General features: G+C 51.6%; 1 protein-coding gene across 4 annotated transcripts in view; it reads right to left on the bottom strand.

The window, feature by feature from the left end:
* CTDSPL (CTD small phosphatase like) overlaps window positions 1–12,046 on the bottom strand; it is an 88,873-nt gene that overhangs the window by 641 nt on the left and 76,186 nt on the right. For 2 of the 4 annotated variants that reach the window (XM_087824858.1, XM_016196184.2), the window contains 6 exons: window positions 11,633–11,734; window positions 9,511–9,567; window positions 9,369–9,425; window positions 5,953–6,045; window positions 2,299–2,484; window positions 9–951 (listed from right to left, as the gene is read on the bottom strand). In XM_087824858.1, coding sequence (XP_087680984.1) covers window positions 826–951; window positions 2,299–2,484; window positions 5,953–6,045; window positions 9,369–9,425; window positions 9,511–9,567; window positions 11,633–11,734 — 621 coding nt within the window. In that variant the 3' untranslated portion in view covers window positions 9–825. Of the gene's footprint in view, window positions 1–8; window positions 952–2,298; window positions 2,485–5,952; window positions 6,046–9,368; window positions 9,426–9,510; window positions 9,568–11,632; window positions 11,735–12,046 lie in introns of those variants that run through there. The other 2 variants (XM_087824860.1, XM_087824859.1) reach the window with 2 other exon arrangements.

A 12,046-nucleotide genomic window follows, 5' to 3' on the forward strand; every position in this document is an offset into this window, starting at 1 on the left:
AAAAAACATATGGAGATATGGTAGTAGTGTGAACGCAGGAGTGACACGATGTCACTTTTCAAGGGAAAGATGTGACCCCAAGACCAATCTGTCGCCATCTGAAGTCATAATAATATAAAAGAATCAGCTGTTTCCCAAAGTGTCAAGCCACATGATTGCAGACATGTCCCCGACTGGATCAGAAATGACTGGAGACACCGACACCGTCACAGAAACGCCCACCAGGAGCCCGACCCTGCACGCGCCTCAGGTTGCGGGAGCAGCCATCCCTGTTGACTCACTCCCGCACCCAGCCTCCCCTCCCCCCCAGGTTCTAGAAAATTGTCATCTTTATCTTTTTAGAGAATCTAAGATAATAAAAGACTAAAAAGATGTCTGGAAATATGTTGTATAGAAAAATTAACTCTCAGCTTAAAATAACATTCAAAAAGGCACTTCATCCTGTAGGAAAGGTTCCGGGCTGGGTCAGCTGCTCCGACTGGGATAGACGGGGACGGGTTGTCTGCTCAGAAGGGAGACAGTTGGAAGGAAGTCTGGTAGGTATCAAGCTTTTTTTTTTTTTTTTTTCCATTTTTTTTCTTTTTGGTATGTTTTAAGAAAAGCAAATCCAGGAAAATGCATGTCCCCTTATGAAATTCGTTAAAAGAGTTCATTTTAAAATAGTTGTTTCTGTTTTTAAAAAATAAAACAGGTAGGTATGGCCACAGTCACCCCGTGGCCTGGAGCACGGAGTGTCCTTGCTTCTGGCTCCTGGGGCGCGGCGGCCAGGCAGGTCCCCAGGCGGGGGGCCGAGAGCGCAGGCGGGAGGCGCGGGCAGGGCCGGGGCTACCTGTTGCAGAGCCTGTGCAGCACGCTGTACACGTCATCCTCCCGGCTCAGGCCCTCGAAGAAGGGGATGAGGTCCAGCAGCTCCGTGTCCGTCATGTCATCGAACCAGGACTGCACAGGCACCTGGACGACAGGGAGTGCGGAGGGCAGCAGCTCTGCATCCAGGGCCCAGCTGCTCCTAGCCTGACTGGCCCCCCCCCCCCCCGTTTTTAAATATGTTTTTTTAAAATTGATTTCAGAGACAGGAAGGGAGAGAGAGAGGGATAGAAACATCCATGATGAGAGTCACTGATCTGCTGCCTCCTGCACGCCCCCTACCGGGGATCGAGCCTGCAACCCGGGCACGTGCCCTGACCGGGAACGGAGCGGTGACCTCCTGGTTCATGGGTTAATGCTCAACCACTGAACCACCCCAGCCAGTCTTTCCCCTCCCCCCTTTAAAAAATATTGTTTTTATTGATTTCAGAGAGAGGAAGGGAGAGGAACAGAGAGATAGAAACATGGGTGAGTGAGAAACATCGATGGGCTGCCTCCTGCATGTGCCCTGACCGGGAATCGAACTGTGACCTCCCGATTCCACACTAACTGAATCTAGTATGAACTCATTTTTACATTATAAGGGGAGACACCAAGTTCTGGGCTCAAGAAAAGGACCCAGTGTGGGCTCCTGCTGATTCTGAGAAGCAGAGCTGGGGAGGGAGCCTCCTCTCCAGGGAAAGCCGCCTGAGCTGGGTGAGGGCCTGGTGTGGCAGCTACTGTGGAGGGTCAGCAGTCAGCACTGGGCCTGGCTGATCCCTCTTCCCTGGAAACGTGGGGCAGGAGGTGTCTTGTTCTGAGAGTCATGCTGCACCCGGTGAGCAGACATATCGCTGCCACACTCCAGGGAGTTTTATGTAGGAAATGTTCCCATTGTATAATTTTACACATCATTACGAGGCAGTAAAGCCTGGCAGCCTTATCTGAAGACCTTATTAAGGTGTCTTATTCATTCTTGTTTACGAAATACTTCTGGCCCTGGCCGGTGTGGCTCAGCTGGTTGTCATCCCACGCACCCAGAGGTTGCCAGTTAGATTTTGGTCAGGGCACATGCCCGGGTTGTGGGCTCGATCCCCAGTAGGCAGCATGCAGGAGGCAGCCAATCAGTGGTACCCTCTCACATCGATGTTTCTCTCCCTTCCTCTCTCTCTCAAATCAGTAATAAAGACATATTAAAAAAGGAAAGAAATACTTCTGCTGAAGATGTCACCCAGCCTTCTGAGTCTACAGGGGTCTAAGTCCTGGGCAGCAGCCAGCTTCAGGAGGTTCGTGACAGAACCCTTCTCAGTGCTCGTACCAAAAACGCTAAGATGATACAGGCTCACTGAGCTCTTACCCATCGCGAGCACTGTTAAGTAAGCGCCCTTCCCCTCCTACCGCACCACCCTCAGCAAGCCTACGAGATCAGCACTCTTCATCTCGGGAGCTACTTACTGCATTCTCCGGGTGGAAGATGTAGGAGGCCGGAGAATTGTCCACGATGATCACCTTGCTCAGCTCCCGGCCAAGGCGACTCAGGTCCTTCACGTAGTTCCCTCGATGGAAAACACAGGATTCTCGGAAGAGCCGGGCCCGGAACACACCCCAGCGGTCCAGCAGGTCAGCCACAGGGTCTGCATACTAGAAAGCAGGGACTGCAATGAAGCTGGGCGCCTGAGAGCCTGGAAGCCCTGACCCACTGCAGCGAGATGCAGCTCACTTTTCTCGAAAGGGATTTAAATCAGCAGCTGTTTTAGGATCCCAGTTATCTTCCCATGGATTCTTCCACTTCTCTCACTTCTCACATCCATCAGGAATTCTCATAAATTTCCCTGCCTCTCTATTACACGGTCACGACACTTGTCCAGTCCTCTGATCTCGGCCTGGGATAGTGGGTGCGCCTCTAGAATCTCGCTCTCCCCTTGGTCTCCTTTCCAGCCACTCACTTGCAATGAGGCCCATGCTTCTTGGCGCCGCACCCCGTTATGGCTGCAGCTGTGTGATTTTTGCCCCATCTCGAATCACTTGAGCCACACTGGCTTTGAACATGGTGAGAACCAGTGTTCCCTCTGCATCTAACAGTCTCTCCCCAGCCCTCTGCATGAACCTCTCCTGTATCTCATCTCTTAGGCCTTGGTGTCCCTTATCCACCTAGAGTCCTCCTGCACCTTCCTTTTAGGATATCACTCTACCGCCTCACAGTAATTCCCTGCACAGTTCACCACCACGTGGGATTACTTTATTTTCTCTTCACTTGCCAGGGCCCAGGCCTTGCCTGTCCTGTTCACCAGGACACCCCCAGCACTTTGCAGAGTGCCTACCCCATGCAGGGGCTCGGCAAATACTAATTTCAACACGGAACAACGAAGGAGCAGACTTTGAATTGGGCTTGCGTGGCACTAGGCCACACTGCCCCCTAGAGGTGCTATAGGCAATGGGGCCTGACCAGCCGCTGACTGTCTCAGGATGGGGCCCAGACACATTTACTTGGATCCTGGGAGTTCATGGGAGTCTGAGCTCTGCTTGCAGTTGGGGATCATTCTGCTTGGCCCCCTCTCAGGGCCTGGGGAATTCTGCCCCAAACAGGCTGAAATGGTAAAGAAATAAAGGCATCATCCCTGAGGGAAAATCTTCATAAATGAAAATATCTAAAAGACTGGGCCAGACTGAGTGGCTGGAGCTAGAGGCAAGAGTGGTGGTTCTAACCCCGATGTGAGAGGCAAAAGCCAGATGTCACCAGGGGCTCAGCGACTCTGTCCCAGAGGCAAAAAGTAACCAAGGCTGGTGGTGCTGGGAGGCCAGCAGAGGAAGGCACGGCAGCCCGAGTGTGGAGCAGGTGCCAGCAGGGCTACAGGGCCACACGCCGCAGCTCCAATGCCATGCCAAGAGCTCCTCTCTCCAGAGACATCCTGAGGCGGAGTCCAGGAGCAGGCTGTACTTCCTGCTGACCAGGGGGCGAAAGCTCAGGGCACTGTAGCTTTCTGCTGGCAAGGCAGCCAAGCACCACGTGGGCGGGTTCTAGGGAGTTCACTCTACGTGGAAAAGATTAATTTCCTCATAACCATTAACAATGGTGGTGGCAAACATCTTTTAAGGGAGCGTCCAAGTCTAGGGTCTCCAGGCCTTGGAGATGAATTAGGGGAATGCAAGCTTCCTGAGGACTGGGACTTCATCTCTAGTTCTCTGCTGTATCTCCAGGGCCTAGGATAGTGCCTGGAACACTGCAGGGACTAAGTAAATATTTGTAGGGTGAATGAGTGAATGGAGGAAACTAAGATGAGGACACAGCTATTGAAGGGCTCTGACAGCTCAGGGTTCCTGGTGGCCCCTGGGCAGTAGGCCAGGAGGTCACTGCACCAACAGTGCTGGCTGGGAGCTGAGCCCGGAGCCAAGCACTGGGGAGTGCCACCTGTCAGCACAACCCGTGCATCAGGGAAGGATGAGGCTGGACGGCCGAGCCAGGCTGGAGGAGCAGCGAGAGCAGGGTGCAGAGACAGATGGAGGGGCAGGTGGGAGCAGTCCAGGAAAAGACTGAGCAAGGATGATGCTGGGGACAATGCCAAGGAGGAGTGTTTTCAATTTTGCCACAGAAAAAATAGCTCACAGTCAACCGGCACCAGTGCGACCTTCCTGCTTACCATTTCTTTGGTTATCACTCCGGGCCCTCAGCACCCCAGAGCACTGGCAGGAGAGCCATGGACACTGTAATGCAATCAGCGGTACCATTCATCGGAAAGAGTGCACTGAGGAAGATTATGTCTTCCCTGAGGCCACGGTCTTGATTTAGCATGCACGAGTGAGGCCCAGATTTTGGATTCTATCTCTGCCAGCTCATGCTTTAAGGCCTGGCAAGGAGCCTGGCAGAATGTTGTACAGGTAAGTTTCTCCCTCACCTTGGCCATGACAGAGAGATGGCCCAAACCAGGAGCACCCAGGCGGGCAAAGCAGCACGTCTGGGAACCTGGAGTAAGAGGCCCTGACATACAGAGACACAGAGGAGGGAGCCATCTGGATACAGAACATGGGGGAAGCAGCTGCAGGAGAGTCCTCGGAGCAGGTCTGAGACAGGAGCGTGGCTAACTCGGGCTCCACGGAGTTCATCACTGGGGCCACTTGGGGTCTCTGAGGTGCCCACAGAGACACTGGTGGTGCCACTAAGAAATGGATGGTGTTGGCCCCACCAGAGCCAAGGTGTGAGAGATGGTCATGGCGAGGATCTCCTCGGCGGAACGGGGGCCTGCCTGCCTGTCCCACAAGCACAGGCACTTCAGTGCACCTGTTATAGGATAGAATAAACCACACTGGGGGTCCCGTGACCCCGATAATTCCCTTAAACAGTGGGAGGGGGCAAAGAAGTCACTCTATTTGGTTAAAGCCAAGTAGACGCTGGGTCAGAGATTCATACCAAGCTACAGGGCCAAAACGTGTGGTTGTTTTATCATCATTACAATTATACAACGAACAAGGACACCAGGAGCACTCGCCGTGTGACTGCCCAGCACAGCGTCCGGAGCACAGGTATCCACGAGTATTTGCCGAACACGAGTCAGGCACCGTGCTAGGCCCTTTATGTGCGTTACTTTGATCCATCCCACGAGGTAAATGAAGTGATCCCCAATCAACAGAAGAAACTGAGGTGCGGAAATGAAGTAACTGGCCTGAGGTCACAGGACTCAGTGCAGTCAGTATTAACTGGGCCAGGCATGGGGGTGAGTCGCTGGCACTCACCTCTCCCCCAGACCCGTGTAACTAACCCGAGGGCACAGAGGCCTGGGCCTCTAGCATGTGGCTGCCAGTGAACAGGTGAGATGCAGACACCTTTCTTGGTTGCTCTGGACACATTTGTGATTTCCTGCTCTGTGGACAACCAGCTTCAGGCGGCTGCACGCAGCAACTTCATGGAGCATTTGCTCCAAGTGTTCCCTGTCACCATGGTAACCCAGAAGCCTTTCAGGCTGGCACTGTGCACATGGCCTGCATCCACCCCATCTGGGGTGGGAATGTGTCACCAAGAAACCACATTCCCCACCTTAACAAAGGGCTGTTTGATAGACGGGGGGGTGGTGGGAGTGGAGGGGTTGGGAGCTCGGGGCTGGGGGCAGGACTCACCTTGGCCAGGCTGGCAGTGAAGAGCACACACTCGAAGAGCTGCCCCATCCTCTGGAGGAACTCGTCCACGTGTGGCCGCTTCAGCACATACACCTGCAACGGCAGGAAGCAGCAGGCCGGTCAGTTAGAGCAGGTACTGGGGATGGGCGGGGGCCCAAACACCAGCGCAGGAGGATTCCCGAAATGGTTCCCACCTCCTGCCCCTAGGGTCCATGTGTGGTATGAAGACCCAGGTTTTATGAGGGGCTCGGTACTCTGATGTGGCACTTCAGGCCAGACACACCCTCTGATTGGGCTCCGGGTCTGAGTTCGGTGCAGATGCTCCTCCCAAGGGAGAAAGGAAAGCTGAGCAGGGTCCTGAGGGCCCTGGGATTTTCAGAACCAGGGAGTGGAAGGATCGAGCCCTGTTTGTGAGAAACGACTCATTCATTTCACGTGTGTGTCTCGGCACATGCTCTGGGTCAGGCTCCATGTGGACACAGGCCATGGTGGACCTCCTAGGCGCCCTTTGGGAGGTACAGGCCTGCCCGGCAGGTTGGGACTGCTCTGCTGGTTCTCCGATGGGGACACTTTCCTTGCTGGGAAGGCCTGCTGAGGAAGTACCTTGCTCGTGGGCGTGGGAAGGCACCGTGGACATCACAGAGGGCACTGTACTTGGGCTTGGTACAGAAATGAGAGCTCCGGGGATGTGAAGCCAGCTGAATCCCAGGCCCCAGACACAGAGCAATCAGAAGGGGACACTGAGCAGAGGCGAGCAAAGCGTTTTCTAGAGGGGCGGGGCTCTGTGCTCCTGACCGGGGAGCCTGAACAAATCTGAGGAAACGGGGAGATGGGCGAGAAGGCAAAGCTGGTGAACCAAGATAGAGGAGGTAGGAGGAGGGAAGAACTAATTAAAACTTGAATAAATTCCATTAGAAGTTAGCCGCTTCCCTAAAATACATCCAGCTTGTTAAAATTCAGTTCAGTTCGAGTTCACTCAGCCTCAGCTCTGCTCAGCTGCAGCAGCTACAAAGAGGGGTACAATGCAGGCCTTGCCCTTAAAGAGCTCACACTCTAGAGCAGACACACACATTTCTCGAAGTAAACATGCATAGTAAGAGTTATCGCAGAGGGGTAAATTAAGGACAATCAACTCCCCTCTCAAGGGGAGGGAGTCACAGAAGGTAATATTTGTCCTGGAACCTGAAGGATGAATTGGAGTTCACCAGGCCAGTGAGGGTAAGTGAGCTCCCTGTAGGAAACAGTATAAACATGAGACCTGGACTGAAAATACTTGGGGTGTTAGAGAATGGCCAGAGCCCTGGGTGACCAGCCCTTCAGAGAAAACCATCGAAGAGGGGAGATGGGGGACAGGAGAAGTGGCTAAAGACCAAGTGTGAGAGACAGGTGGGAGTGAGTATGCGGGGCCGAGAATGGCAGATGGAGCAGGTCAGATCCCTACAGGAGGAGTAACAGAGGGGAGACAGGGGGCTCTGTACCACACAGACGAATTCTCTAGAGCCAGGACTTGGTGAGAAGTGCGCAGCCGACCAAAAGAGTAAAGGAGCATGGGTCTGTGGCCGAAGGTGCGGCGAGGGCCAAAGGAGCAGAAAGGCCTGCGGTGGGTGCCAACAGGGCTCTGCAGAGCTGGGAGGATGGTTGGGGCTAGGGGCAGGGCCTATGGCTGCAGCAGCTCTAGGAGCTCACTTTGTCCATGAGACTCTTGGTGCAGAAAATGGTGTGGCCCGCGGTCCTCAGTCTCCCTGGGAATACGCTTGGAAAGCAAGCTCTGCTACATGCAAAGAGTGGGAGACTGATCTGGGAACTCTGGTGCTGGTGCCTCTGGCAGAGAGGAGGGTCCTGGGCCCGGATGCCGGCGTCCAGGCCCGCGTCCCCGTGCAAGTAACCGAGAATAGGCCCATCGGGACCTGCACAGCCTATCCTGGATTACTTGAACGAGGCCACGGCCTTCGCCAGGGCTTTGGTCCTCTCTTGGCGCCTGTGGCTTCATTCCCTCAGGAGAGAGTTTTTGATCCCAGCCCTGGTGCCCTGGGGTATCACAGAACAGTCTGGAGGGAGGCTGAGGGAGCTGGGTTGGCTCCTTCAAGAATGGTCTGGCCATAGCGGGTCAGGCCCCCAGGGTCATGCTCACAGTCAAGAGGTATTAATTTCCCTCCTAATTCTTGCCATGCCAGTGGGCAGCCTCTCCTTTGCCTCATTACTTTGTAACATGAGCCAAGACAATAAATGCAGAAGCCTTAACTGCTTCTCAGATGCTAAGTTAATTCAGTTGATGCTTTTGCAAATGTTAAATGCCCAAGTGCCTGCCATTTTGGCTCCCTGGTGGCTTTTAAAAGCATGGAGTGTGGAGATGCTAGGGACAGAGCTGTCTTTTCCAGGGTTGGTTTCCTGGCAGGATCTCCTGGCAGGGCAGGAGCCTGGAAGTCTCATTTTAATTCTTCATGTTGCATGACCTTGAAACAGCACTTTCTCTGGCTAAGTCTCAGTTTCCCCATCTGGACAGTGAGGTGGCCAGACAAGCTGATCTCTAAGGCCTTGGCAGTTCTGACACCCTCCACTCAAGGACCAGTGACTACTGAAATCATTAAGGAAAGACATCCTGTTATGGCTCAAGCACCAAGAGAGATTTCCCTTCCTGGGATATAAACCTATTGGTTCAATCAGTCCAGAGGCCCACTTTTAAGTCCGTGGGGTTGACAGGAAGATGGTCAGATCATCCTTGTGGGAAACCTGACAAAGGCTCCCTCGTTCCACAGCCCCCAAGGCTACTTTTCCTACAGTGTTTCCAATATGTTCTTCCCAGAGGAGCTTCATGCAGATAAGAGGGGAAAAAAAAAAAATCAGAACAGAGATGCATGCCAGCTGACTAGGTTTATCTTTATTCAACGCTGCCTGCTGGTCCAAAAACTCACACCCTTCTCCCTCCCTCTCTGGGTTGGGTTTTTGCTAAAGATTCACTGGACGACATGATGCAGGAGAGACTAGATCAGGCTGCAGTGGCTGGCACTGGAAATGGACACTTTTTCCTGAGAATCCACCCTACGTGGTTGACATGTGGCCTTTTCCTGTTGCCTGCTAGGAGAGGAGCCGAGAGCAATTACGTGAGGAAGTTAATCAGACCATCAAGCTGGAGCAGTGGGGGATATGGAAACTTCTAAAAGTCTGCATCAAATCAAAGAACTATTTGAACTTGCAACCACATCTAATATTTATAATTTCCCTTATAAACTCAGTATAAGACAAGTTCACGAGTGAAAAAAAAGCAGAAAACCATTGTATTTATTTTACAAAGTGTGCAACCTTTTGATTCTGTAGTAAGAGTATTACTGAAATGGGAATTTAGAAATAAAGTTCAGAAGAAATGTAATTACTAAGAAAATGCTAAGGGAAACACAGTTTTAGCTTTGATTTCTTACCTGATGTATAGTTCCATCGATTTCAACCGGAACAATAAAATCAGCATTACTAATAGGCTAGAGAGAAAAGAAACTATGATTAATACATCTGGAAGGATGAAATAAAATTGAAAATTTTAGCAAGAAAAAAGCTTGCCTGTACCAATGTTTTTATTATTGGAAAAAACAGTTCAGAAGATGTTGAAGCGTGCCTGGGTTCCTTAAAATAAGCACAAGCAGGAAAGCGTATTATTTCTTTCCCCTGAATATCGTTACATTTTCAGCATCTTGGTCCAACCTCTTTATCACCTGCCTTTCCCTCAACCACAAAGGGTGGGGCAGCCTGGCCAGGGAATGGGGAGCCTCAGAAACTCCAGCTCTAGACTAAAGCCAGGATAACAGGGAACCACTGTTGGCCATCAGGGGAGGTGATGAGAACCCAACAGTCCCAGAGGACAGTGCTACGTCGAGGGCAATAATTATTACTAAACCCACAAGTGCCAGCTGCCCTGTGATGGGCAGGAGATGCTCAGCTCATGGACACAAAGCAGGGCCAAGGACTTGTGAGGTCAGAGGCCACACACCATGACTTTGGGCAGGCTCTTCTCTCTGGACCTCGGTTTCTCCTCTCTTCCATAGCTACTGTGATGAATGTTCATAGCTCCATCCAGTCCTGAGCATCAGGGATTTCAGGCCTCCCTCGCCTGCTCTGGTCTAAGCCACACTCACAAACTGCTGGATATTTAAAATAAGGCTGACAATATTAATGACATTGAACATTCAAATATGACTCTTCAGCCAGGAGCCCTCAGTAACCTTGGGCGGTCTGGCCAGGGTTGCCCACACTCCCAGAGCTGCTTGGGGGGAAGCTGTCTATGATGTGATGGCAACTGACCCCTGCTCTAAAGGGCTTCCCTCCAGAGGGACTTGAAAAAGTTCTGAGCAACTTGCTCCCCGGGGAGGAGGAAGGCTTCCAGTGCCTCTTGGAGCTGAGCTGGGCCATGAGGCCTCATGGAAGGGCTCTGGAGGTACCGGGAGATGAGGTGATACCACAAGCCCCAGTGGCCGGACAGGCCATTTCTCACTGCTAAAGGTAAATATGGGCCCTCCTCCACTCTTCCAAAGGACTCAGAGACAAGCCCCTGGCCCTGACCTGTCAAGGAAGGCCTCTGTTTAGTGGGAACACAAGGAGAACATTTTTTGGCATTAAGGACTGCAGGTGAATTTGATGGCTCTTGGCTCCCCACACAACCATTGAGGAACGTCCCCCTGGTTCACATGAGACACATGCCCCATCATGGATGGTTCCTCCATGTCTCCCAGTGAAGCAGGGGAGCCCTAGGATTCGGATACAAAGAGGAACGCGTTCTAACTGGCCAGCGATAGCAGAGGGGGCTCCACTGCTAGAAATACCCCGAGGCAAACAGGGCCAGGACCTCAAACACCACTTCTTCCCCCTAGCACATCAACCCCCCATTTCCAAACCTTCTCATCACTGGCCTCTTTGAAATAATTTATTCCATTTCAAAAAAATGGAAAATGGTTAATGAGCTCATTTCTTCATGGTATAATTACAGCTGTTCTCGCACAGAGGTCCTCTGGTGATTTGTAATTAATTTTTGCTCTTGTTCCCGCAGGGAGATGGACAGTGAGGAAGGTGATGGAATTTAGACTTCCTGACGCTCACTCACCTCGACGTCACAGAAGCCCCGAGCGCGGCAGGGGGAAAGTCATGCAGGGGGGTACTCATTTAGCTGGGAAGCTTCTAAAATCCCTAGCAACCTCTTGTTATGAAAATGGTCAAGATAAACGGCTGAATCTGTTCAGATGCGGTGATTCTGGAAGCCTTCTTCAAGTGTGGACCTCTTTCAAAAACTGGCCTGGGAAAACTTCCAGGAGAGCAGGTTGCTCTGGCAGTGCCTCCCGGCCCCTCCCAACGACACATATGGCCCTCTGGTTACCTTGACAAATATACAGTAGTGTCCTGGGGCATCGGTGCACTGCCTGCCTTGTGCCACCTGAAAAGTGCTTCTGCAGGGGTTAAAATGCTGGAAACGCAAACCTCATAATAAGAGTGAGGGCTCAGTGATACTGGCAGCCGAGCATTCCCCCCCCAAACCAATCATGTTAATATTCAACTACCTGAGTTACTGTTCACCTGAGTTAATAAAAAACTGTTACTGGGACTTCTTCATGAGCAATGAAGTTGCACACTAACAACCGTAAGCTTCCATCCAACTGCGACCGAAGCACAGAGATCACTGATGGCTTTTATGTTGATTTACCTTGAAGGAGCTGTGCACCAATGTTTCGTCTAAATCAATGACCACGCATTTCTTTCCATAGTCAAGCACCGTCACCTCGGGAAGGAGGTATTTAGCTGGTGGCTAAAGGAAAGAAATAATCATTATTATTATTGATAATAATAAATAAAAGACAAACCAGTCCTCCTGTTATTGTATTATACTATGTCAGTGAGGTTAAAAACGAAACCAAACATTTAAATGCCTGGCCAAGCACATCATGGAATTTTATAGTTTGCAACCAAAGTTTTACTAAATACTGCGCCACTGAATGGCTACGATGAGGGCTGAGGCTTGGGAACCAGACAAACCTGGGTTTGAACATCAGCTCTGATTCTTTCTTGGCTGTAAGTTGGGATAATAATATCTATCCTGAAAGGTTGTCAATGTCTGCAT

The sequence above is a fragment of the Miniopterus natalensis genome, chromosome 15 (assembly GCF_054644295.1).
Source record: "Miniopterus natalensis isolate mMinNat1 chromosome 15, mMinNat1.hap1, whole genome shotgun sequence".
NCBI classification, from domain to species: domain Eukaryota; kingdom Metazoa; phylum Chordata; class Mammalia; order Chiroptera; family Miniopteridae; genus Miniopterus; species Miniopterus natalensis.